A 26,717-nucleotide genomic window follows, 5' to 3' on the forward strand; every position below is an offset into this window, starting at 1 on the left:
TATTTGAGGTAATTTATTACTATTTTATGTATTTAAAGTATTTCTGTATTGCTTCCCATTTATGAACTTCCATTTTAAATCATTTGAAACAATTTAAACTATAACATATGTACACATTGGATAAAACCAACAGGCCTCAGTTCTCAGGTAGGTAAGTATCCATATCCTAAGCCATTTAGAGTTTTAAATGTAGTAATCAACACCTTGAATGCAGACTAGAAGTGCATTTACAGCAAGGGTAATTCCTTTTAAAAATAGTGTTATATGGGTGTTTTATGGTGCTCCGCCCTGGTGGTGCTGCAGTTTAAACCGCTGAGCTGCTGAACTTGTTGACTGAAAGGTTGGTGGTTCAAATCGAGGGCATGGGGTGAGCTCCCACTGTTAGACTCAGCTTCTGCCAACCTAGCAGTTTGAAAACATGCAAATGTGAGTAGATCAATAAGTATCGCTTCTGCAGGAAGGTAACGGCGCTCCATGCAGTCATAACCTGGAGGCGTCTACGGACAACGCCAGCTCTTTGGCTTAGAAATGGAGATGAGCACCACCCCCCAGAATCAGTCACGATTAGACTTAATGTCAAGGGAAACCTTTACCTTTACTTATGGTGTTCCAGCCAGAGATCTAGCTGCTGTCTTTTGCACTAGTTGCAACTTCTGCATCAATTTCAATGGCAGCCTCACTCTGCTTGGTTTCCAAAATCATTATCTATTATATTTCATGTAATATATTCTATGCCACATCTGGGTGTAGTTCCAAACCCCCATGTTCTTTCATTGCCAAATCCTAGCACACATTACTGCTATACAGACAAGCTTTATTTGGAATTAATGATGCAGTAGATGATACACAGCAGAGAACCATTCCAAACCTTTCACTGATAGGAACCATCATCCCTTTTATAGACAATGGTAAAACCAGGCCCCTAATTTTATCCAGATTATTGCTGGCTGGTGATCAAATTTCACTCCCACTGCTGATATGAGGCCCCTAGGCAGGTGTTCATCCTTTCAGAGTGAGACCCGTGAAAGATGGACTCCTGGGGAATTATATAGTATATACACAAACACGAGCCAGCTTTGACTCCTATTAGTAATGGTATCAATGGAAGCAGGTTAGCAACCGAGGAAGAGTCAAGTGTCATACCTTTCTCTTGCCAAACTGCCAAGCTAATGAAAAAAGTGCAGAAGAAAATCAGTAATGCAAATTGACCTTTTCGATACTATTCAGCAACTGTTATCACTTCAACCAAAAAATTCCAAAAACCCATCTGACTGGTGACAGAGGCTATTTTGCAATATTCCTAGTAGTTTTAAAGTGTTTCATTCTTTTTTAAATATAATATTGATATTGATGTTTTTGGACAACTTCAGATTTAGTTTGGTTATTTGCGGTGCTGGTTCAGAAAATTGCATTGGACAGATCACATCAGCTGTAGTTTCTGATACAGATCATATGCCATCCAGTAGTTGCCATCTGCTCACCCAAAGAAAGCCATATTTAATAATCTAGAGCTGATGTGAGAGTAGTAATCTTTCATAGGTAGTCAGCCTCTCCCTTTCCGACGTCTTAGTTGCCTCAGCACTGTAAGAGGGTTTCGCAAGGTCAGTTGCTTTCTTTGCCACGTGGTTTCGAGGCAACGGTGGCATGGCTGAGGACCATATTTTCATTCTTGGGGAACACTGGTAGTCCATGAACCACAGGATGTGAACCGCTGATCTAGGTCCATCTACACTTCAAAAACAATATAAATATAATCAGTACAAGGGGTTTTTCTTCATGCAGTATCTTGCTACATCAGATATTGTTCACATCACCAGCTCTTTGCTTCTTTGAGTTCACTTGAAAATGTTCTTATTATACTGTCTCCCCTTTTTAAATATATTAGCAATCCTAATAACTAGGATCTCTATGCATCTTAATTATTGGTGGTGGTTTCCACAAGGTTCAGACGTGTTAGTAGTTAAGAGTGGTGTTTTATCCTCTGTGTAAGGCATTTTGTTGTACTGCTGAATATCAGAAACAGGCAGAACAGCTTAAACTACTTTTTGTACAGGCATGGATGAATGGGTGTAGCATGGTTGAGTTGCTGAACAATTGCTTTGGAAGGTTTCTAACACAGGTTTCACCCTCTTCTTTAAGAATAAGTAAATCAAAGTGGCTGTGTCACAATGTATCATCCATTGTTCTTTATAGCCTTAAAGTTTTTCTCTTGTTCTGCTTGATTTTTGTGACATAGAAGAACTCCAGCAATTTGCAGTTTGTAACCATAGTAAATGCCCTTGAGTTATGGGCTGTTTCTCTGTTTCTTTTTCATATCTATTAAATGGGTATAATGGTGATATCCTGTAGTTGACAGAGAATATAATATAATGTATTAAGAAAACGATAAATCTGAAAACATGAAAAGGTTTCAGAAAAGTTAAGAAAGGATGTGACAGTCCTCTTGATTTTGTTGGATCACAGCATTTATTACTTTGGTCTGTGCTAGTTAGAATGCCAAGAGTTGTACTCCTATGGTATTTGGCATCTTCACAGAAGTCCAACCTGTAGAGTCGAGGTATACAACAGTAAGATCCATTAATATCGTGAGCAGGTGTAATGCTTTCAGCAGCCTTCCTCAACCTGGTATTATCTAAAAATGTTGCTCCCATTGACAATGCTAGCTAGGAATTATGTAATAAAATACATTTGTATCCATTCTGTTAGTACTTGGATGGAAGACTGTAAACCAGGGGTGTCAAACTCATTTTCCTTGGGGACTACCTCAGCCTTATGGTCAGCTTCAAAGGGCCAGTGAATCCATAGATGGAGAATGTGTGGATACAGAGGGCCAACTATAATTTCTTTTTTATATAGTGCTTGATGCTCTGTAGTTTTTGCCCATGTTGAATCCCCAAATATAATTGAATGACATCTCCCATCACTTTTGATTTTATCTACCGTATGAACTGGGGATAATGGGAATTGCAATGCAACGGCACTTGTGACTCTGAGGTTGGGGAAAGGTTTAATGTCATGTTAAAGTCAGACATCGTGTCCACAAGCCTTGTATCTACATTCAATAGGACAAACTTCAGCCTTCCAGATGTGACTGTGTCACAACTCCCATCTGCTCTAGTATTTATTTGTCATATCAGAAGTTGTAATGTATTTAAAAAATGCAAAGTTTTAAAAACTTGGCATTATTTTAAATGTCCTTTGACCAGTAAGCTGGCCACTTGGAGGGCCTCTGATGTTGCTATAAGAAGATCCTCCACTGTGCATATGGCAGGGCTCAGGCTGCATTATAATAGGTAGTCTGTAGTTTGCTCTTCTCCACATTCACATATCGTGGACTCCACTTTTGGCCCCATTTCTTAAGGTTGGCTCTGCATCTCATGATGCCAGAGCAAAGTATGTTCAGCACCTTCCAAGTCACCCAGTTTTCTGTGTGCCTGGGGGGGGGGGGTGTCTCTCATTTGGTATCGGCCATGGCTTGAGGTTCTGGATTTTAGCCTGCCATTTTTGGACTCTTGCTTGCTGAGGTGTTCTTGCGAGTATCTCTGTAGATTTTAGAAAACTATTACTTGATTTAAGACATTGGCGTACTGGCTGATATCCGAACAGAGTATTGCCCAGCCCATATGCTCTAATAATTATGCTCAATGATGAGAAATACAGGATTTGTAGTCCAGCATCTGTAGGGCCACATAAAATGACATGCAGTAGGCTAGATTTCAGAGAGAAAAACTGGCAAAAACACTTCTTTAAGTATTCTTTGCCATTCTTTGCCTAAGAGACACCCTATGAAATTTATGGGATCATTATAGTTGAATATACTGTCTTGGAGTTAGGTGGAGTCTCTTTCTCTAGTTTTTAAGGGTCTGTTGTGAGTGCTTTGATTGTGCATTCCTATATGGCAGGTATTGGACTGGATGATTCTTGTAGTCTTTTTCAACTATGATTCTGTAATCCTACTTTTCAGCCATTGGCTCCCAACTTTTTAAATATTGTTCTTTCACATTCAAATGATAACAATAATTGTCTTGATGTTTCCTTAGGGAAGAATAGAAACAGAAACAATTCCCTTAGTGCAGATTTCCCAATGGGTTTTAAATCCATCTGTGTTGGTAATTATGTTACCTTCGAATCTTCATTTCCATGATGGCTTGCCGCAGTGTCTTTCCCTCCGTTCTTGCTTGATATATCACTCTTTCAAGGTAGATTAAGATGAAAAAACCAAAGGCAGTCAAGAAAATTTCTGGTTGCCTTTTTTTGTTTGTTGTCTTGATGGCTTTTTGAAGAGGATATTCCCCAACCCTGAATAATATTTTCTAGGTATCTTATGCATGCACATGCACTTTCTCTCTCTCTTTAGCACCTTTACTTTCTAGGAGGAATGAGTATTTTTATTTATGGGTTGCTATGGGTTTTCCAGGCTGTATGGCCATATTCCAGAAGCATTCTCTCCTAATGTTTTTCCCACATCTATGGCAGGTATCCTCAGAGGTTGTGAGGGATATTGGAAACTAGACAAGGGAGGTTTATATATATCTGTTGAAGGTCCAGGGTGGAAGAAAGAACTCTTGTCTGTTGGAGGCAACTGTTAATGTTGCAATGAATCACCTTGATTAGCATTGCAAAGTCTTGCAGCTTCAAGGCCTGGTTGATTGCTCCCTGGGGGAATCCTTTGTGGGGAGGTGTTAGTTGGCCTTGATTGTTTCATGCCTGGAATTCTCCTGTTTACAGAGTGTTGTTCTTTATTTACTGTATTGTATTTATTTATTGTATTTATTTACAATATACCTCCAAACCGCTAAAGATGCCTGCCATAGATGTGGGCAAAACGTCAGGAGAGAATGCTTCTGGAACATGGCCATACAGCCTGAAAAACTCACAGCAGCCCAGTGATTCTGGGCACAAAAACCTTTGACAACATATTTTTATTTATTCTGATCTTATGAGACTGTCCTTCCTTCCATCGTGAAGGCCTTCAGCAGGGAAAGATTTGGAGGGGTTTTTGCCATTACATTGTGTTTTCTTGAAGAAGGTTGAGCAAGCATTCTCCTTCAGCTTCAGCTCCCATCCATAAAATGGGAGAAACCTCAGCTGTCTTCCCTACTTTCTAGCTTTGTTGTATGGATAAGTAAGACAACTATACTAAAGCATTTCACTGAATGACTAAAATAATAGCTGCTAATAATTAATAATGAAGGAATGACCCATGAGCATTGTTCTGACACATGCCCACCAGAGGAACATTATGTTTCTTGAGATGGAGGTAGGGGAGAGGCAAATAAAACTGACTGCATAAAACCCTTCAAGGTTCATCATATGCTGTTGCATTTGTTTTAATATGTTTGTTTTAATTAAGAAAGGGATTTCCACATTGGGCATTCGTTCACATTTCAAGATCCCTGAACTCTGTTGCAGTAGGAATAATTACAACCCTGGAGTTTTATGACTCTCAGCAGTGTCCTTTAAAGCAATTTGGATTGTTTCAGTGGAGATGAAAGACCGTGTGGATTTCTTTTCCCCTATTAATCTGGCTCAGAATGCCAGACCTCCTGGGTAGGTTTACTTAGCTGCAACGTTTGTCCCTGTAGTTTAATCCACAGATGTTGGGTTGGCGCATGTGACGTTGCAAGTAAGGAGATGCTTCAGACCCTCTGATTCGGAGGATACACACTGAGGACATTAACACCTTCCAAATGCTACCCTGTGGTTCATTGTCAACAATGTATTTTGTTTTCCCCTCCTTTGTGGTTCCCAACAATAAATTAATTGTGCTTTCAAAAAGCAGTGTCATGGGAACAAAGCAATCAGTGACACCATCTGCTACCAGAAGATTTCTATAGATGAAGGAGTAGCATATCTCCATTGCTCAGGAATCCTGATAGACCCTGAAGTTGACAGCATCCCATTCTTGCAAAGACATCAGGCTGGGCCATATTGGAGAAATGGCTCTGCCAAGTCAAGGTTAATAAATGGCTGCAGAAGTGGCAGGTTAGGAGCAGATGCATGGGAATGTCGTGTTGAATATTGCAGTAAAAAGATAGTTGCTCCAAACTATAAAGGGATTTAACAAAATATGTACGCTTACTGTCTACATACTCCAAGAAGTTCTTAGATGTTAATGTGCTGCTATATAATTGCCAATGATTCCCAACTTTTTTTTTATCAGGGACGACTTGACCAGGGACCACTTTGACCAGGGACCACTCTCCAACATTAGTACTGAAAGGGTTAAAAATCAGTTTTTGGTCAACTTTAGATTCGGTTTGGTTATTTGGGGTTCTGATTCAGAAAATTCCATTGGATAGATCACATCAGCTCTAGTTACTGATACAGAATATATGCCATCCAGTAGTTGCCATCTGCTCGCCCACAGAAAACCATATTTAATATTCTAGAGCTGATGTGGTAGTAGTAATATTTCGTGAGTAGTTAGCCTCTCCCCTCTCGACATCCCCGTTGTCTCGACACTACAAGAGGGTTTCGCGAGACCAGACACTTTCGCTGCTATGTGGTTTCAAGGCAACAGAGTCGTAATGGTGAGGCGGTGGACCATATTTTCATTCTTGGGAACCACTGGTGGTCCACGGACCACAGGTTGGGAACCACTGATATCTGGGATATGGAGACCATTGGACAATGGAGTGTTAAGTATGCAGCTTGAACTTTAGTATTATGCAACCTTTATATTTTCATGAAATGTAGTTTGGGATGAAGGCAACTCCCTTCAGTGTCTTCAGTTTCAGCATGTTCACAAAACAGAATAGCATTACGTACTATACAATGCTTCCGCCTTTATTATTTGTCTTTATTCTAACATTTTTCTATTGTCCAACTCAGACAAGTTTACATCACATTATGAATGTCTAAAATATAAATAAAACAACCATTATGTTCTGTAATTGATTATATGTATGATGGCCATATATAAATATGTGAGGGGAAGTCATAGAGAGGAGAGAGCAAGCTTGTTTTCTGCTGCCTTGGAGAGTAGGATGCAGAACAATGGCTTTAAACTACAGGAAAGGAGATCCCACCTGAACATGAGGAAGAACTTCCTGTGAGAGCTGTTCAGCAGTGGATCTCTCTGCCTTGGTGTGTGGTGGAGGCTCCTTCTTTGGAGGCTTTTGAGCAGAGTCTGGATGGCTATCTGTCGGGGGTGCTTTGAATACGATTTTCCTGCTTCTTGAAAGGGGGTTGGACTGGATAGCCCACAAGGTCTCTTCCAATGCTATGATTCTATGATATAAAATGATATGGGTTGAACTTTTAATTTGTCAACATTTTTCAAAGCCCCTGCCAGTTCAGACCTACAGGACTGTCTTCTAAAGCATATCTGAGGAATCTGAAATCTGTGATATCTAAAATTCATGTTGTACAAGTTTGTAAGGATGACATTCTTACAGACATTGTAATTCAGATTCAAAGGCTCCCTTACATATCTAAGTATTTGGCTTTGTAGCTCATGGGTGCCTATGTCTTCTATATAATGTCAGAAATATTGAAGTCAATGCCAGCGAGATAGTGTGTGACACCTTTGCCTGCAAAGCTGAAACGAGAGCAAGAAAATGTAATCATCAAGAGAAGAGTGACAGGTAGAAAGTACAAGTTGAGTATCCCTTATCTGAAATGCTTGCAGCCAGAAATGTTTTGATTTTAAATTCTTTTGAATTTTCAAATACCTGTATTTGCATGTGCATATCTAATGAGATATCTTGGAGAGTGACCCAAGATATTCATTTATGTTTCATATAGACCCTATACAGGTAGTTTTATGCATAATATTTTTTAATAATTTTGCACATAAACGTTTGTGTACATTGAATAATAAGAAAGCAAAAGTGTCACTATCTCAGGCTCCCATTTGGGAAAAAATTGGATTTTGGAATTCTGAACAAGGAATGCTCAACCTGAATCAGGTGAAAGACTTGGATCTGTAGTTCAAAGGCAGAGTCCATGCTTTTCATTCAGATGGATAGAGGTCTGATTTATTGCATCCATAACTAAGACCCTTGTCTGAAATGCTAGACTGCTGCTTCCAGTCAGTGGCAAACTTGGCCTAAATGGTTTAAGTCAGCATAAATCAACATCCTATGTTGCTGAGATATCCTAAAATCGACCAAAGTTATTGACCACAATATATGGACTGAATATATGGACTGAGTTGGACATGATTTTATCTTGGCAAACGGCTTTTATGTAATTTATCCTATATGTATTTGTTAATTTACTGTTTTAGATTTTTAGTGTTAGCATTGAATCCTTGCTGTCAGCTGGTCTGAGTCCCTCTATGGAGGTAGAGAAGATCGGGATATAAAAGTTTTAAATAAATAAATAATAAAATCAGGAAAGCGAATCTTTGGGACAATGCAAAATACATGCCATTGTACTCATCTGTCTTCAGCTAGTCACTTCATGTCTGTATGTAGCAGTCACTTTGGACACTTTGGGAAAGACTTGTGATTCATATTTTTTGTGCAAGGGAAACAAATATACTCTGTTTCTCATGGTATGCTTATCTGGGCAGATGATGCTTTTGTTTGATGACGCTCCACAGCATTTCTTTGTGAGATGTCACAACAAATGAACTGCCTATTTAATCAGAAAATTAAAATTCACCTGCATGTGTTTCTATTTGTTGACACAGCTTCCTTCTGCAGCTCGTCATTTGATTTTGGTGTAACAATAGTAATATTGGTCCAAATCACAAATTCATTGTCAGTGTGTTTTCATGCCATCTGTATTTCTTTCTGTTTCTTCAATGTTACTGAAATAAGTTTAGCGGGAGGTTTTGGAAAGAGTTGTCATCCTCTCCTGTCACTCAGGATAGAAAGGTTTAATCTCTATTTTTAGCTAACATTAAGCTCATGTTCACCAAAACTCTCACCTGCCAAGTTTGCCCTACAAGCATAAACTACTTCATAATCCTGGAAGTGTAATTCTTTAAAAGAGCCAGGGATTTCTTACAACTCGCAGCACTCTCTTTTACAATTCCTCAGGTTTTTTTGGTTGCATCCCTACAATTAAACTATTTTACATCATATTGTATGTTGTCAAAATCATACTGATATCCTGATGTATAATTGTACCCAATTTCAGTATCTGTTTCTGACCCAACCACACACTAACAACACCTTGAACTGAAATATTTACTGATATCCTTGGAAAACATTCAGTCTGAGGGCCCAAAAGCCGACTTCCATGTGTGTTGTATGCAAATATTGTTTCATCTGGGTGATTTGACAAATTAAAGCATGGAAAACTAAGAAGAACTAAACATAAAAATAGAAAATAGGAAAACAACAACAACAACAACAACAACAATGGGAAAATGTAATTGTGGTGCATAAAATTATGCCTAGCGTGATGAAACTGTAAGAGAGCAAATTTGTTCTCATTCTTTCAAAATATTAGAACGTAGTATCATAAGTTGGGGTTGAATGGTGGGAGGTTTGGACAGTCAAATAAAAGCAGTTCTTCAAACAGTCCAGTTAAATCAGGCATGGGCAAACTTTGGCCCTCCAGGTGTTTTGGACTACAACTCCCAGAAATCCCAGTCAGCTTACTGACTGTTAGGTATTGTGGGAGCTGAAGTTCAAAACACCTGAAGGGTCAAAGTTTGCCCATGCCTGAGTTAAACGGAAGTACTTGATACCAAAAGAAGTAAAGATTACTTCCAACTTGGACAGCTTAAAAGGTAGATTGGGCAGATTTGTACAGGATTGGTACAGGATACTTCTATCAGTGGCTACTGGCTATGCTGGATATACTACATTACGCCCAGTATTGAAGTGAGCATACCTCTCGAAACCGTTTGCTTAGGATCATAAGAAAAAAATGCTGTTGTAGAATGTGTCCAACTTGTGAGCTTCTCATTGTCAAGTGCTTGACCACAGAATGCTTTACTAAATAGATCTGATCCAACATGGCTCTTCTTAGGTTCTTATCTTTAAAAAAATGATGTCCAATGTTTCCCAAAAGAAGCTACGTAACAAGTGGGGCCCACAAATTGGTGAAGCAGATGGATGGATGTTTTGAAGGTTAGCCTTACTTGATTAACATTAACATTAACAACCTCAGATATGCAGATGACACCACTCTGATGGCCGAAAGCGAGGAGGAGCTGAGGAGCCTTCTAATCAAGGTGAAAGAAGAAAGCGCAAAAGCCGGGTTGCAGCTAAACGTCAAAAAAACCAAGATTATGGCAACAAGAATGATTGACAACTGGAAAATAGAGGGAGAAAATGTGGAGGCCGTGACAGACTTTGTATTTCTAGGCGCAAAGATTACTGCAGATGCAGACTGTAGCCAGGAAATCAGAAGACGCTTACTTCTTGGGAGGAGAGCAATGTCCAGTCTCGATAAAATAATGAAGAGTAGAGACATCAGACTGGCAACAAAGATCCGCCTAGTCAAAGCCATGGTATTCCCTGTAGTCACCTACGGATGTGAGAGCTGGACCTTACGGAAGGCTGAGCGAAGGAAGATCGATGCTTTTGAGCTGTGGTGTTGGAGGAAAGTGCTGAGAGTGCCTTGGACTGCGAGAAGATCCAACCAGTCCATCCTCCAGGAAATAAAGCCCGACTGCTCACTGGAGGGAAAGATACTAGAGACAAAGTTGAAGTACTTTGGCCACATCATGAGGAGACAGGAAAGCCTAGAGAAGACAATTATGCTGGGGAAAGTGGAAGGCAAAAGGAAGAGGGGCCGACCAAGGGCAAGATGGATGGATGGCATCCTTGAAGTGACTAGACTGACCTTGAGGGAGCTGGGGGTGGTAACGGCCGACAGGGAGCTCTGGCGTAGGCTGGTCCATGAGGTCACGAAGAGTCGGAGACGACTGAACGAATGAACAGCCTTACTTGATCAACTCCGGTTTGCCAGGGAGGTCTCTGTGGGCAAATGTAAAGCCAAGTCTCTTTTGCTGAAGTGCCAATATATCATTAAGGTAGTGGGGTGTAATATGAAATTAGTTTTCTCCATATGGGGAGGGTTTGCTTAATTTAAAAAGAGACAAAGAACTGGCCTGTTGAACTGTATTTTTATCATCTTTCTCTTTCCTTTCAGCCAAGAAGACCTGTGCAGAAACTGATTTTACCTGCAACAATGGCCATTGCATTCCATCAAGGTGGAAATGTGATGGAGAAGATGAATGCCCAGATGGGTCTGATGAATCTGAAGCAACATGCAGTAAGTATGCCTGCTAAGTGACTCTGTAATTTAATTTTGCAGTGCTGTATGTATTTGTGTATGTCTAGAAATTTCATTCTTAAAATTAACCCCAAAACCTAACTTCACAAATCAGTGTAAGCATTGTACTTCTGTGAGTAGAGTGATGAAAGGCAAGAGCTTCATCCATTCTGGGAGAACTTAAATGAAACACTGGCCCCCTGCACTCTCTCTACTGCGGCCCCACTTCTGACTTTTTTGAATGTCTGGGTATGGAAATGGTGGCAATGTTGTCCAGGACAAATGGCTCCCTAGATGGTACTTTCTCCTTCTGTGAAATGATTCTTGACCTGAGTTGCTGTGAGTTTTCTGGGCTGTGATGCCAGCCATGAAAGCTTTTGAGAACCATCAATCCTTGACCTATTTATGGGTCATTTCAAAATCTAATTTTGGCATCTAAACCTCCCCCGCCCCATGTATACATGTGGTTTACTTGTATACTCAAGTATACATGTATAATTTGTAAAGGGGACTAGCAAAATAAACAGATTCTCTCTTCTTTCTGCTCTCTCTCTCTCGCTCTCTCTCTCGCTGACACACACATAACACAAAGATGTACACAAACACATCTACTGCCACCACATTACTGACAGCACTTTCAACTAGAAAATTTACTGATACTCTTTTAAAAACCTTCAGTTTGAGGGCCAATAAGCTAACCCAATCCTTCTGTCTCACTTTATACAAAGCAATAACATTTACCTTTGGAAACTTGCTTGGTTGATCTCTGTAAGCAACAGAGAAAATTAATTCACTTTAGAGGGAAACTACTCAAAGAGTAGCTCAGATCAAGAGATCATCTAGCAGAATGGAAATTGAATGGCACAAAGAAAAGGGAATCTTTGATACCATGAAAATGGTAATAATGAATTTATTTTACTAAAATGCTGTAAGTCGAAACAGTAAACCTAGGGCTTGGAAACATATTGGGTATCTTGTTTACTTTGACATCAAGCATGTTATTTATGCCAGAGTGTTACAGAAATGAAACAGAGTCTGTTGGGAAATGAGCCTACTGTAATTTGGTGTTGTGATGCCTTGCTATACCTATAATAATGGCTATACACAATGCAAGTGAATTGTATTGTAATTCTTTCTTCCCTGTGTAGAAACATACTGATACAGATTTTTTGTAAGAATCCCATTGGAATTCAAATTAGAAGTGGTTGTATTCAGACATGTGTTTATGTTTTAAAAAACAAACTGACTCATGTATCAGTGCTGGTAATTTTGCTCTCAAATGCTGATTCGGAGCTGGTGATGTTGTTCTCAAAAGTTGATTAGATGCAGATTTAAATCTTCCTGAGACAACTACCCAAAAGTCTGCCAGAACTCAGGTTTTAGATCCTATGAACCCAAAGATTTGGGAGAGTGGTGATGGCTCTCAACTGCTTCCATGCATATAGATATCAATGTCTAGGAAAAGATTGCATTATTTCCCAGCTAGGATGTAAATCTGTCAGAATCAGTGATTTTTCTACTGACCCAATGGCTTCAGTGACACCTTGAGAAGAATCCATCTCTCCTAGCTTCCATGGGGTGCTTTATAAAATCAATATATTGATCTCATATTATAATTGCATTGCAGCTCACATCTTTCAGGGAAAGCATGACATTTATAAAACTGTGCTCAAAATGGGTAGCAAAATGAAAGGAGGGTAGTGACTCCCCTCCACAAAAAGTAGAAAAATGCTTGCAGTCATAGAAGCCAAATGCTGCAAATTTTCTCTGTAGGATACACTTATTTGCGCATGTGACATAGTTGTAAGTGTCAGGAAAGCCTCCGCTTTTCTTTTGTTATCTTTTACTGTGTTGTTATTCTCATCCTTTGGGACACATCATTCATTTTCCATTGATCTGAAATAGTGGAGAGTTATTAAATGGCCACCAATGCTGACTAGGTGAGGATTTAGCCCAAGGAAAAAATGAACTTAAATATCTATATCTATATATATATATATAACTAGCTGTGCCCTGCCAAGCGTTGCTGTGGCCTATAGTAAAACTTATCAAAGTTGAGGTAGATATCTGGACTATTATGAAAGAGAGGTACCTACCTATTCCTTCCCCCTTTTCCTCCCCCTTTCTCTCCTTTCTTCCTTCTCTACCTCTTTCTTTCTTTCCTTCTTTCACTACTTGGTTTCATCCTTTTCTCTTTCCTTCATTCCCTCCCCCTTTCTTCCTTTGCCTTTCTTCCCTCCCTGTTTGCTTCCTTCTTTCACTTTTTATTTCCTTTTATTTCACCACCATCATAACAATAATAATAATGCAATGCATTGCCTCTGGGACCTGACACCTCTCCCATTCCCCCTAAAAGGGTCTCATAGGAATAATAGCATCATAATAATAATAGAAATAACAACCTTTACCCGCCACGCGTTGCTGTGGCCAACCTTCCCTCTTTCCTTCCTTCATTCCCTCCTTCCTTCCTTCCCTCCCATCTTTCCTTCTCCTCTTCCTTCTCTATCTCTTTCCTTCCTTCCCCCTTTTTCTTTCTCTTCTGGTCTCTTTTCTTCCTTCTCTCTTTCCTTCTTTCCTTCCCTCCCTCTTTCTCTACATCTTCGCCCTTCCTTCACTCCCTCTTTCCTTCCTTCATTCCCTTTTTTTCTTTCCTTCTCTCCTTCCTTCCTTCCCCCTTTTTCTTTCTCTTCTGGTCTCTTTTCTTCCTTCTCTCTTTCCTTCTTTCCTTCCCTCCCTCTTTCTCTACATCTTCCCCCTTCCTTCACTCCCTCTTTCCTTCCTTCATTCCCTTTTTTCTTTCCTTCTCTCCTTCCTTCCTTCCTTCCCCCTTTTTCTTTCCCTCCCTCTGTCTCTCATTTCTTCCTTCTCTACCTCTTTCCTTCCTTCCCCCTTTTTCTTTCGCTTCTGCTGTCTCTCTTTTCTTTCCTTCCATCTTTCCTTTTCTTTCCTTTTCTTCTTCCTTCTTTCTCTAACTTTCCTTCCCCCTTTTCTTTATCTCCCTTTCTCTTTCTTCCTTCTTTCCTTCCTTCCTGTCTTTCCTGGATTTTGACAGGGTGGGAAGGGCGGGGTGGGTTTTGGAGGTGGCGTGAAGTAAAAGGAGGTAGGATTGGGGCAGGCGAGTGATGGAGCATGAGGTTGTGTGTGTGTGTGCGGCAGCGGGGGGAGTGATGGAGCGTGGGGTTGCGTGTGTGTGTGCGGCAGCGGGGGGGAGTGGGGTTGTGCGTGTGTGTGTGTGGCGGTGGGGGGAGTGATGGAGCGTGGGGTTGCGTGTGTGTGTGTGTGGCAGCGGGGGGGAGTGGGGTTGCGCGTGTGTGTGTGGCGGTGGGGGGAGTGATGGAGCGTGGGGTTGTGTGTGTGCGTGCGGCAGGGGGTGTGTGTGCGGGAAGCGGCGCGGCGGGGCTTGGAGTGGGCATGGCTTCCGCAGAGGGAACTGTGTGCGCGTGCCAGGGAACTTGCGGCTGGGCACCAATGCGCATGCTCAGTTGTTTTGCCGTTTTGTGAGTGTGTTGTTGTGTTGTTTTCATTTTGAGTAGATATGTTTGTACCTTATGGGTTGTGTTATGGGCATGGGAATTTTGGTTAAGTTTCGTTGGGGGGTTTGTGAGTTTTGTTGTTTTGCCATTTTGTGAGTGTGTTGTGTTGTTTTTCATTTTGAGTAGATATGTTTGTACCTTGTGGGTTGTGTTATGGGCATGGCAATTTTGGTTAAGTTTCATTGGGTTTTTTTTTGAGTTTTGTTGTTTTGCCGTTTTGTGAGTGTGTTGTGTTGTTTTTCATTTTGAGTAGATACGTTTGTACCTTGTGGGTTGTGTTATGGGCATGGCAATTTTGGTTAAGTTTCGTTGGGTTTTTTTGAGTTTTTTTTTGTTTTACCGTTTTGTGAGTGTGTTGTTGTGTTGTTTTTCATTTTGAGTAGATATGTTTGTACTTTGTGGGTTGTGTTATGGGCATGGCAATTTTGGTTAAGTTTCGTTGGGGTTTTTTTGAGTTTTGTTGTTTTGCTGTTTTGTGAGTGTGTTGTGTTGTTTTTCATTTTGAGTAGATATGTTTGTACCTTGTGGGTTGTGTTATGGGCATGGCAATTTTGGTTAAGTTTCGTTGGGTTTTTTGAGTTTTGTTGTTTTGCCGTTTTGTGAGTGTGTTGTTGTGTTGTTTTTCATTTTGAGTAGATATGTTTGTACCTTGTGGGCTGTGTTATGGGCATGGCAATTTTGGTACAGTTTCGTTGGGGGGTTGCTGTCCGGTTGAACCAACCTAACAGATTTATATATATAGATAAAAGAAAGTGTTTGTATCGGACAGAGGAAGGGCGGAGGGCGGAAGGTGTATGTGGCAGCGTTCTGATTGGCTGCCGCTGTGGTGCTATTTGCATATGGTCTCTGATTGGCCAGCTTCAATAGGAGCCCCTGGTGGAGAAGAGGGTTCATGGCAGAAACGGGGCATGACAGAAGGAAATTTGCATATGGTCTCTGACTGGCCAGCCTCGAAACCAAGATTCCGAGATGACAAAGAGAGGAAAGGAAAGGCCGGGGGCTGGGTCAGAACACTCCCAATACAGACCGAAATAGGCACACAGAGCCCCCATCACCCACTCTACATCCTACTGCAGTTTGGAGGAGTATGAACCATGGATGATGGGACTTGCAGTACCACCACTCACATTCTGAGACCTCTGCAAACCTCATCCAATGACGGATCAAGACCAAACTTGGCACATAGACCTCTCATGACCCACTTTACGTCCTGGTGTTATTTGGAAAACTTTGGAGATGGATGATGGGACTTGCAGTACCTTTGCTCACTTCCTGAGACCACTGAGACCCTCGCCAATGACTAATCAAGACTAAACTTGGCACATGGAGCTCCAATGACCCACTCTACATCCTGCTGCAGTTTGGAGGAGGACAGACCATGGATGATGGGACTTCAAGTACCTCCACTCCCTTCCAAAGATTGCTGCAACCCTCTTCTAATGACCAATCAAGACCACACTTGGCACACAGAGCCCCCATGATCCACTCTACATCCTGCTGCAGTTTGAAAGGGGATGGACTTTGGATGATGGGACTTGCAGTACCTTCACTCACTTACTGACACCACTGCCACCCTCATCTAATGACTGATAAAGACCAAACTTGGCACACAGAGCCCCCATGACCCACTCTATATCCTGCTGCTGTTTGTAGGAGGATGGGCCATGGATGATGGGACTTCAAGTACCTTCACTCACTTCCTGAAAATAATGCAGCCGTTATCCAAAGACCAATAAAGACCAAACTTGGCATACAGAACCACCATTACCCACTTTCTCTAATAACCCGGGCAACGCCGGGTCCCCAAGCTAGTTAGTAATAAACAAGAACAAGCGTGTATTTGAATATGATTAGTCTGAGGAAACTTGTTTGAGGGGAAGAGCTTAGAAGAACTATTGGCGTAGTACATGTTTTGCTTAGGGTATAAATAAAGATCCATATATTTTTAAAATGTGAAAAATAATAAGAGCTTGTAATAACTATGGCAGATTCATGCATTGCTTAGAAGAGTTGGCTTTTGGGAATTAAAGCTCTCCAGATTGCAGGCCATGGACCATATTTGCTGAGCAGTTGTAGGTCCTGTTGCCTTAAAAGGAAAATGCCCAAGTTCTCACCAAAATTTCCAAGTACCTCTATGAAAATTTTATGAACACCGAAATCAGGCAATATAGAAGCGTTCTAAAATGGGGCACCTTTGCTGATACCTTGTTGTGCCATTTGGGATTGGTAGTAGAGATAGCTGAAGATACTTAATCTTCATAGGGATCTAGTTGAAAGAAAAGGTAGTAAGAGGGACCTGTGAATAGTAGTGGTTGAAGTAGCAGAAGTGAAAAGCATTCTTCATGTTTCATTATCGGTTGTCCAGACTATACAGCAGTTAGAAAACAGCAGGAATTGATTGGGTGGGCAGATGCTTATCCAGTTAGCATGCAGATGTTGGCTGCAACACAGAGAACTTTAGACAGAAAGGCTATGCTGATTCCAGAAATAAATAAAAGGTCACAATGTTGTTGTGACATCAGAAGACTACTAACATTTTGTTCTACTCATTAGAGTTGTATGTTAGACTTCTATTTAAAATATCCAGAATAGAGTGAAGCAGGTGCCTTCCATTCCAGACTTTTCCATTAGGTCTACAAGTGCATAACAATTTGTCTAAGCTGATCTGCAGACCATACTTTGAATTATAAGGCACAACACCACATGGGCACCTCTCTTGGTAAGTGACAGCAAAAGGACAATAGTGTGCTTGTTTTCATTAGTGTGCAATGGAGAGAGGAATATAAAAATTATCTAGCTTTCTCCCCCTCTTTATTTTTAAAGGCTATGGGTCAATTCTGCATTCCTCCCTAATTAAGAAAGATGCACATACATTTTCAACAAAGCTTTCTTTTTAGCAGCCATATGTACTACCAAAGCAATCATCTCTGCAGTGACATTAACATATTTATATGGTTTTGTGCCAGTCTGTCTCCTTTTCAGTCAGAGCCTTCTTATTAATGCAACACCACTATCCCATTGGCTGGGTTTAAATTAACTAAGCAGTTTCCTTCCCCTGTAAATCTCTCTAGCCTGAAGCAGCTATGTTTAGACGGCACAGTTCACGGTGAGGTCCACAATGAGTTCATCTGACCTCTTCCTGTAAACAACATTGCTCATCACTAGAAGAAAGGCTGAGCTTTCCAGTTACCTGACTATTGGCTATAATTATGCTTTCATACCTGGGTTCAGTTTTGGAAGGGTTTCTCCTTTGTCCTGGGGCTCATTCTGGACAATTGACACCACTGAGCTTCAAGCAAATTGGTGTGGGTTTTGAAACAATATATTTTCACATGTTCATTCATAAACATAATGACTAGCAATCTCTTTTAATAAAATAACAGGTGATTTTTCTGGGCTTTAAATTCACCAACGTATTACCAAATGCATACAGATCTGTTTAGGGTTTCTTGCCTGCATTTGTCTTGACACATTATATGTATGCTTGAGTAACAGCTTGAGGGAAAATCCAGAATGGTTGGATGCAGAATCTGACAACCTTACTGTTGCCTAAGTAGAATAAATTCACTTCAACAGACTTATTTTCTTGACATCCCAGAACAATGGGACATGTTGTATATGTACTTGTGCTCTCAGATACCTTTCTTTGGCATAGAAAAAACAGACACAAGGGAAGATGGTCAATTTCTCAGGAAATCTTTACTGGTATATCCCCAGATGAATTCTCTTATGATTTCTGGGAAACTAAAGTGAGCATTTTAATGGCATCACCATTTGTGTGTGTGTTTTTTTTTTTAAAAAATCAAGTGGTTTCTACCAAAATGCTTTAACAACCTAATATTGTTAGCTGCATACTTTCCCATCAAATTTCTACCTTATTAGACATGCACAATAGAGAAAGTGATAGTAGAAATAGTAAAAATATTAGAAGACCTGCAGCAGAAAAATAAAAAAATACCCCCAACATACTGTCACATTGCATGTAACATACTGATTTTGCTAATTTTTGTTGCAAACAGTGGTAATCTATATAACAAGCAGTGGTAGCAGGCTAGATAGCTCAATTAATGACTTTTTAAAAAAGAAGTCAGGCAAGAATGAGAATTGAAATTGGGATTTTAAAAGATTTCCAAAGCCTGCTTCTAACACAAAGTTTTGGACCTTTCCTTTATGGTTAATGATCTGTATCTAATTGGACTGAAACACATTATGACAGTACTAGGACATTTTCAAAGTCAGTACAGTGGCAAAACTACTTTTTATTGTACAAGTAGTAATACAAAGTGTATGCACAAGAGTTTGTGCATCCATTTGGGGTCGTCTTTGACAAGCACTTTGCAACCAGATGTGCACATGGATATATTGTTAGTTGTTTTGTTCAACTGTCATGTCATGTAATCATTTGTGCAGGTGTATAAGGCAACATAACTGTACTAGCTTTGTTTGTTGTGTGTCTTCAAGTCATTTCTGACTCTTGGGAACTCTATGCCAAAGTTATCATACAGTTTGCTTCACAAGATTTGTTCAGACCGAGTTTGCCTTTGTCTTCCTCCAAGGCTGAGAGAGAAGCGGACATGTACATTCTTGCATTATTACTTTAATGAATTTTATGTTTAATAAACAAAGACAACAATAAAAGGCTTGATGGGATCACCTTTATGACTATATTGAATCTTGCATTTATGTATTTCAAATGAAATTCACAGACAATATAAAGATATTAATATGTACTATTATTTATTGTCCTGTCAAAATGTATAATAAAAACACAAGAGGCTTTACATTATTCAGAGCAAAGTTTTAACCACCAAGTTATTTTTTCCACTGTCTGCTTTTGTACAAGGACTGAAATCATGCCAGTTTTAACATAAAGTGTTTCCACAAAACAGTTGCTTGTTGTACTTCATGCATATATCCTGGTGGTTTTAAAGGTGCGTTCTCCCAAAGAAGACCATTAAATATTACAGGCTGAAATGTGTTGGGCTAAAAGAAAAATAGAAAAAAGGGGCTGCAGTGGCACAGCAGGTTAAACTGCTAAGCTGCAGAACTTGCTTATCAGAAGGTCAGCAGTTCGAATCCATGGATAGGGTGTGCTCCAGTTGTTAGCCCCAGCTTCTGCCAACCTAGTAGTTTGAAAACATATAAATGTGAGTACAGGGACCACTTTGGTGGGAAGGTAATGGTGCTCCATTCAGTCATGCTGGCTACATGACCTAGGAGGTGTATACGGACAACGTCGGCTCTTTGGCTTAGAAATGGAGATGAGCACCACCCCTCAGAGCTGGAAACCTTTATCTTAATAGAAAAATAAAATCATCTTTGGTCAGCTTCCTGAGATTTGGTATCTCTTTTCTCTACATCTGCTGGGTGTCACCAGTTTACATTGTTTGTTTAGAAATGCAGTATAACAATTATGGTAATATAAATTCATTTTATGCAAAGAAAAATATATTGGTTTATATCAAAATAACTGTGATCTAAAAATTCATGGAACACAATCTGAAATGCAATCTCTCACTTATGTTCCATATAAAATACTTATATAATAAACTAATTATTATTATTATTATTATTATTATTATTATTATTATTATTATATACCCAGACACTTGCAAAATCCTATTTAGATACTATAACAAGCTGTTATGGACGTTTGTTGTTATTAACATGCTTATTCTCAAATATAGTGATTTTATATATTTACAGTTATCTTTGATTTGTGAGTGAAATGTGTACATGAAAGGAAGGGGGGTGGAACAATGTTACAATCCTCAAAGACAGGCATCCTCAAACTGTGGCCCTCCAGCTGTTTTGGCCTCCAACTCCCAGAAGCCTTTGCCAGCTTGTTCAGTGGCCAGGAATTCTGGGAGTTGGAGGCTGAAACAGCTGGAGGGCCACAGTTTGAGGATGCCTGCTCAAAGAATTATGAAATACCAGCATTTGAGCCTGAAAATGAAACTGCGTACAGCAATTGAAACAGCAACTTCTCTAGGGGGCTGTCCATGGTCCTGAAATAGCATGTTTCATTCTGCAATGATCATCCATCTGGTTAAAAATAATGGTTGCAAGATGTTGCATATAATGTGAAATATAAGCGTATATCTGTCTACATTATCATATATGGAAGCTGTCCACAAGCCCCTAGAAGCTACCATGTATAAATGAGCTGTCTGAATTTAAAATACATTTGAAGACCTAGCTCTTACGGCAGATCCACCCAGCCAGTTTTAATCACAAATTTTAAGCTTGTGCCTTGTGTTTAATCTTTGTTCTGTTTATTTTGTAGAAATATGTTTTAATATGTGTATTTTATAGAATGTTTAAGATGATTATGTGTTTTGACTATGAGGAGAAGTGGGTATGAAATAAAATTATTTCTTATTCTTATTATTATTAGCCAAGAAAGCGTTTAGCTCCTCACAGCAATAATATTCTTCACTCCTAACTCATGCACACCATACTAAATCCATTTCTCTCACACACAGCTTCCAGGATCCAAAAAAAAGGAAATGTGCTCAAACCAGGGATCCATTCACACTACATATATTTAGTATTATTATTTTACTTTAACTGCAATGGTTCTACCCTATGAATCCTGGGATAGAGAGCATAGGGGAAAGTGTTGGTTCCAAATAATGGAACCAAAGCAGTTAAAATAAAATAATAATGCTATAGCTGTTCAGTGTTAATCGGCCCCTGGTTATTAATGGTGCAATAAATTATTTTCTTGGAAGGAGTTCACACCCAACACTCTAATAGACGTTATTGGTTCATATAATCCTGTCTTTTCTACAAAAAAAGGAGCCCCTGTGGTGCAATTGGGTAAACACTTTTGCCAGCAGGACTGAATCCAAGGAGATCGGGTTGAGCTCCCACTGTCAGCTCCAGCTCCCCATGTGGAGACATGAGAGAAGCCTCCCACAAAAATGGTAAAATGTCAAAACATCTGAGCATCCCCTGGGCAATGTACTTGCAGACTGCCAATTCTCTCACACCAGAGGTAACTTGCAGTTTCTCAAATCACTCCTGACACACACACAAAAAATTAAAAACTTGACTTGCTTGTTCCTGAATGAAAGATATTTATACTACTATCTGTACATTTTTCATACATGCAGGAAGAAGGCTGAGAGGAGATATGATAGCCATGTATAAATATGTGAGAGGAAGCCACAGGGAGGAGGGAGCAAGCTTGTTTTCTGCTTCCTTGGAGACTAGGACGCAGAACAATGGCTTCAAACTACAAGAAAGGAGATTCCATCTGAACACGAGGAAGAACTTCCTGACTGTGAGAGCTGTTCAGCAGTAGAACTCTCTGCCCCGGAGTGTGGTGGAGGCTCCTTCTTTGGAAGCTTTTAAACAGAGGCTGGATGGCCATCTGTCGGGTGATTTGAATGCAATATTCCTGCTTCTTGGCAGGGGGTTGGACTGCCAAGCCCCATGAGGTCTCTTCCAACTCTTTGATTCTATGATTCTATAAGTACTCAATCCTTTCCTGAACATTCATTATGACAATGTTTATCTCCTTGGTTTCAGAGCTGGATTTTCCTCATTTTGTCAAATTTTCTCCTCTCCTGACAGCAGTAACAGATGGAATGGAACAGGTTTCTGTCCTAAGCTAAAAAGAATTTCCATTTGAGACCTATGTTCACTTGCATTTGCATTGCAGACACCTATATTCCTGAAACAGAAGTTTTTATAAATATTACAAAAGGTCTATAAATATATTCTTCCTTATTAAAAGTCAACAGCATAAGGGTAGCAATATTTCAATCCTCGAAAAATATAACAAGTATATTTGGTTGCTTAGTTTACTTGGTAGGGGATGGCAATTCACACTCCCTTTCTATTATCCATGGAAGCTCAGGTGGTTTAAATAAAACATCTTGTTTACTAGAGAACAAACTTTACAAGAGAACAGTTGCAGGAATAAAAATATCCCCGTAGAGTATGCGAAACAGCTCTTAAACTGACAATATGAGAGCAGTCAGAAAGCATCTCTGTATGAGAACTATACAAGTTACCATATGCTGACTTGTGTTTGTTTTAGTGGAGCAGAATTCCAAATTTGATTCCCATTATTCAGAATATTACGGGTTGCTATTTGTGCCATTCCTAAATACCCTCAAGGCACCAGATCTTGGAAGCTCAGCTGGGTCAGGCCTAGTTAATACTTGGATGAGAGCTGTCAGTGAATTCAATGTGATGCAGACTGTATTTCAGAGGAAGGAAATGGCAAACTCTCCTCTGAGTATTCATTGCCTAAGAATATCCTATAAAATTCATTCTGAAATATGCCTTCTAGTGGTCTCTAAATACATCCAAATGTTTTAATCTATTTATGCAAAGCTTACCTGATAGGTTGTTTCATTTCAGATATGCATATTGTTAATTCTGGATAAAAAGTTTCCTGAAACTTGCTGAACACCTCACCTTTTTTGTAGTGTAGTGTATCTTCTAATTCTTTATTATTATACCACGTTTTTGCTTAAGGTATTATGTCTAGGAACACATCTACTTTTAAAAAAAATACAATGCCACTGAAAAGAGAAGACCAAAAACTCACAGAAAGCACCAGGAGATACAAAATTAGATCAAACATCAGTCTCAATATTACCATCCAAACAAAGATAAGAGCTTGGAAAGTAGTTTGCATTCATAGGCAGCTGAATCTATAATAAAGTCTCTAGTGAGCAATCATCATAAAAATGTGACAAACCAAGTGATCAAAATGATAACGGAAAATTATATAGGTCCTTTTCAAAATGGAAAGAATGCAAGCAATATAATGGCATTCACTGGCTCAATTTTTTGTTGTTGCCACACTTTACCCATTTGCCTAATATCTGCTGGAAAAGGAAAACAAGGCATTACAAAACAATTCTTTTAATGGAAAATTTTGTCTCCTTAGTTCTTCAGTAGCTACATTAAGCAACATTAAATCCCTCATGAAAAATAAAATAAGTGTCAAGATGCCAAAATTCTGCCATGAATTTGACGTCAGAATGATTGGAGGTGCAGTGCTTTTGACTATGCCATTATCTACTGCTTTGATGATGGATTGTTTATGGCATGGGAGTTGAGACTTAAACCTGGCAATGCCCGGCTTCAAGGTCATTCCTGTGGGAAAGGCATGAGCTGAGAAGAAGAAAAATGGGGAAAAGACTGAGAAATGTTTGACATGCTTTGAGCTTTTTTACAGCATGCAAGCTAAAAGGTTTCCAGTTCTGAGGATGACTACTGTTCTGTGCTTCACCTGTGTTATGTGAAAAAGGCAGCCAGATATTTCTTGGAGCTTGTGTTTCGAAATACAAATGACTGGGATGTTACAATAAGTATAATGTAAATACTTACTATCACTGATCTCCACACAGGCTAGGTAATAATGTATATTTATTACTGTTTTAATTTATGCTAATTGTATTTTATGCTATGTTATTATATTGTATTGGCATTGAATAGTGCCTGCTGGTAACTGTCCTGAGTCCCTCTTCAGAGGTTGAGAAGGACGGGATAGAAATCTTCCAAATAAATAAATAAATAAACCCTGGGAAGTTGTCAAAGTTGATAATATTAGGCATATGGGCCAATAGTCTGATTCATTTTAAAGCAGCTTCCTATGTTCTTATGCAGACAGCCAATTCTCTCACACCAGAATCAACTTGCAGTTTCTCAAGTCACTCCTGATATAAGAAAAAAAGTTCTTATGTTGTGGAATGTATCTACACTGTAGAAATAATGCCGTTTCACACCACTATGGAATCATGTGAGTTGTAGGAGCCCCCAGTGGCACAAAGGGATAAACCCTTGTGCTGGCAGGACTCCTGACCAAAAGGTCAGTGGTTCGAATCTGGGGAGCGGGTTGAGCTCCCCTGTCTGTCAGTTCCAGCTTCCCATGCGAGTACATGAGAGAAACCTCCCACAGGATGGTAGAACAGCCAGGCATCCCCTGGGCAATGTCCTTGCAGACATCCAATTCTCTCACACTAGAAGTGACTTGCAGTTTCTCAAGTCACTCCTGACATGAGAAAAAATGTGAGCTGTAGTTTTACACATTCTTCAGTGCTGCGAACTACAAATCCCTGGGTTCTATAGCATTGAACAATGATAGTTAAATCAGTGTCAGACTGCATTGATTCTACAGTGTAGATGCACTGTAAGAAGCACATTAAAAAGAAGATAATCACTTGTAATTAGTTTGGGACATTTTGTATTGTAACTTTTTGTTCTGAGTCTAATCTATATAAAGATAGATTGTTAATTCTTTGAAATGAAACATTTTCCCACAATCAGATATACAGCCATAATGACACTGAGAATGTTGCTGTGTTATTCGGAAAGCTTTAATACAACACAGCAGAAAAAAATATTTTTTCTGTAGATGTCCAGTGAGAAAAGAAGTGGTATTTCATCATGCAACCTCTATTACATTGTGCTGATTTATTTATTTCAAAATATAAAATGTCTTTTTTGTTAGATATGGTTGTCTTTATCTCTCTCCTTTATTTGGTTATAGTTCCCTGGATTTTATTTTCCCTTTAATAGACTTAACAGGTATCAAATGTCATTGGAAAACTAATCAGCAGTTGTTTTCCATCATGTGACTGTGGTCCATTTCCTCATATAAACCACACTCAAGTAAATGTCCAGCAGTACTCAGCATGTATGGATTATTCCAGCCTGTCATAGTTCTTTTGACATAAGTGGATCAAGGGCTGTTGCAATCTGAACGAAGGGATAAAATATAAATGGGTATTATTATTTAAATGTGCTCTGGATGTTTCTTCTTTTGGCATGATAACTTTGATTAAAATAAGCTGCTTTAGTATGTAATGCACTTAGAGAGGATGCAGGAACATTTATACTTCTACCCAGCCTTCAAGGCACTCTGCAGCTATTGAAACTGCTGTCAAGCCAGTTTTCTTCTCATTGTTTAACCTCATTTTGAGTTATTCATTTCACGATGTCTGTTAGATGAGGGAGGACAGGATGGAAGAGGAATCAAAAATAATTACAAGCATCCCTTTCATGCCTTGCCAGGTAGTAAACCGGTGCTGTGTGGGGTTCACTTACAAATATTATCATGAAAGGAAAGGGGGAAATGATCTTGGCTCAGTAGCAAATTTGAGTGGTGTGCAGAGCTACAAATATACCATTGTCTGTAAATGAATCTCACAAGTTGAGCCAATCCTTACAAGTATATAAGCCGGTATCATTTCATGTTGAGTCACATGTATATATACAGCAGCAGTGCTGTGTGTGGAAGAAATATGTCTCTATGTGTAAATAATTATCTGTCGAAATAGATAATGTTCTTGGGTTAAAAGGGATATTCTGGTCTTCTTCACCCATAGCATTTATTCCTTTGTATGAACAAAACATTGGGATTTGTAACCTGCTGCTGAACCATCTTTCATTAATAACCAACCCAACAACCTCATTAAGGTCCCTGTCTGGGCAAGCCCTCCTATGCCCAGCACATTACAAGGAGAAAAACAGGAAATGTTGATTTTGGCACCACTGCTTGAAAGATCTCAGGATGTCCCATCAAATCGCAGACCCATCTAGATATCATCCAACTTATTTTTCATGCTTTGGAGTAGAAATTGATGGGAAAATTACTGTTATGGCATTGCCTGGTGAAGGCTCTTTGAACAACTTAGCATTGCTGAGTAATATCTAGCAAACTTTGGAGCAGTGACGGAGATCAGGAACTTCCTAGAGCAGTGGTTAATACAGTTCCTCATGTTGTGGTGACCCTCAACCATAACACTATTTTCGTTACTACTTTGTAACTGTAATCTTGCTACTGTTTAACATTATAAATCATAAATGTAAATATCTTATATGCATGATGTAGTGTCATTCATTGGACCAAATTTGGCACAATTTGACAACTGGTGGGGTTGGGGGGGGGGGTTATTTTGTTATTTGAGAGTTGTAGTTGCTGGGATTTATAGTTAGCCTACAATCAGAGAGCATTCTGAACTCCACCAATGA

General features: G+C 39.6%; 1 protein-coding gene across 3 annotated transcripts in view; it reads left to right on the forward strand.

Annotated features, from left to right (window-relative positions):
* LRP8 (LDL receptor related protein 8) overlaps positions 1–26,717 on the forward strand; it is a 241,602-nt gene that overhangs the window by 133,431 nt on the left and 81,454 nt on the right. For all 3 annotated transcript variants that reach the window (XM_060773528.2, XM_067467879.1, XM_060773529.2), the window contains exon 3: positions 11,062–11,184. In XM_060773528.2, coding sequence (XP_060629511.2) covers positions 11,062–11,184 — 123 coding nt within the window. The remainder of the gene's footprint in view (positions 1–11,061; positions 11,185–26,717) is intronic.

Source organism: Anolis sagrei, chromosome 4 (assembly GCF_037176765.1).
Source record: "Anolis sagrei isolate rAnoSag1 chromosome 4, rAnoSag1.mat, whole genome shotgun sequence".
In the NCBI taxonomy this organism is placed as follows: Eukaryota; Metazoa; Chordata; class Lepidosauria; order Squamata; family Dactyloidae; genus Anolis; species Anolis sagrei.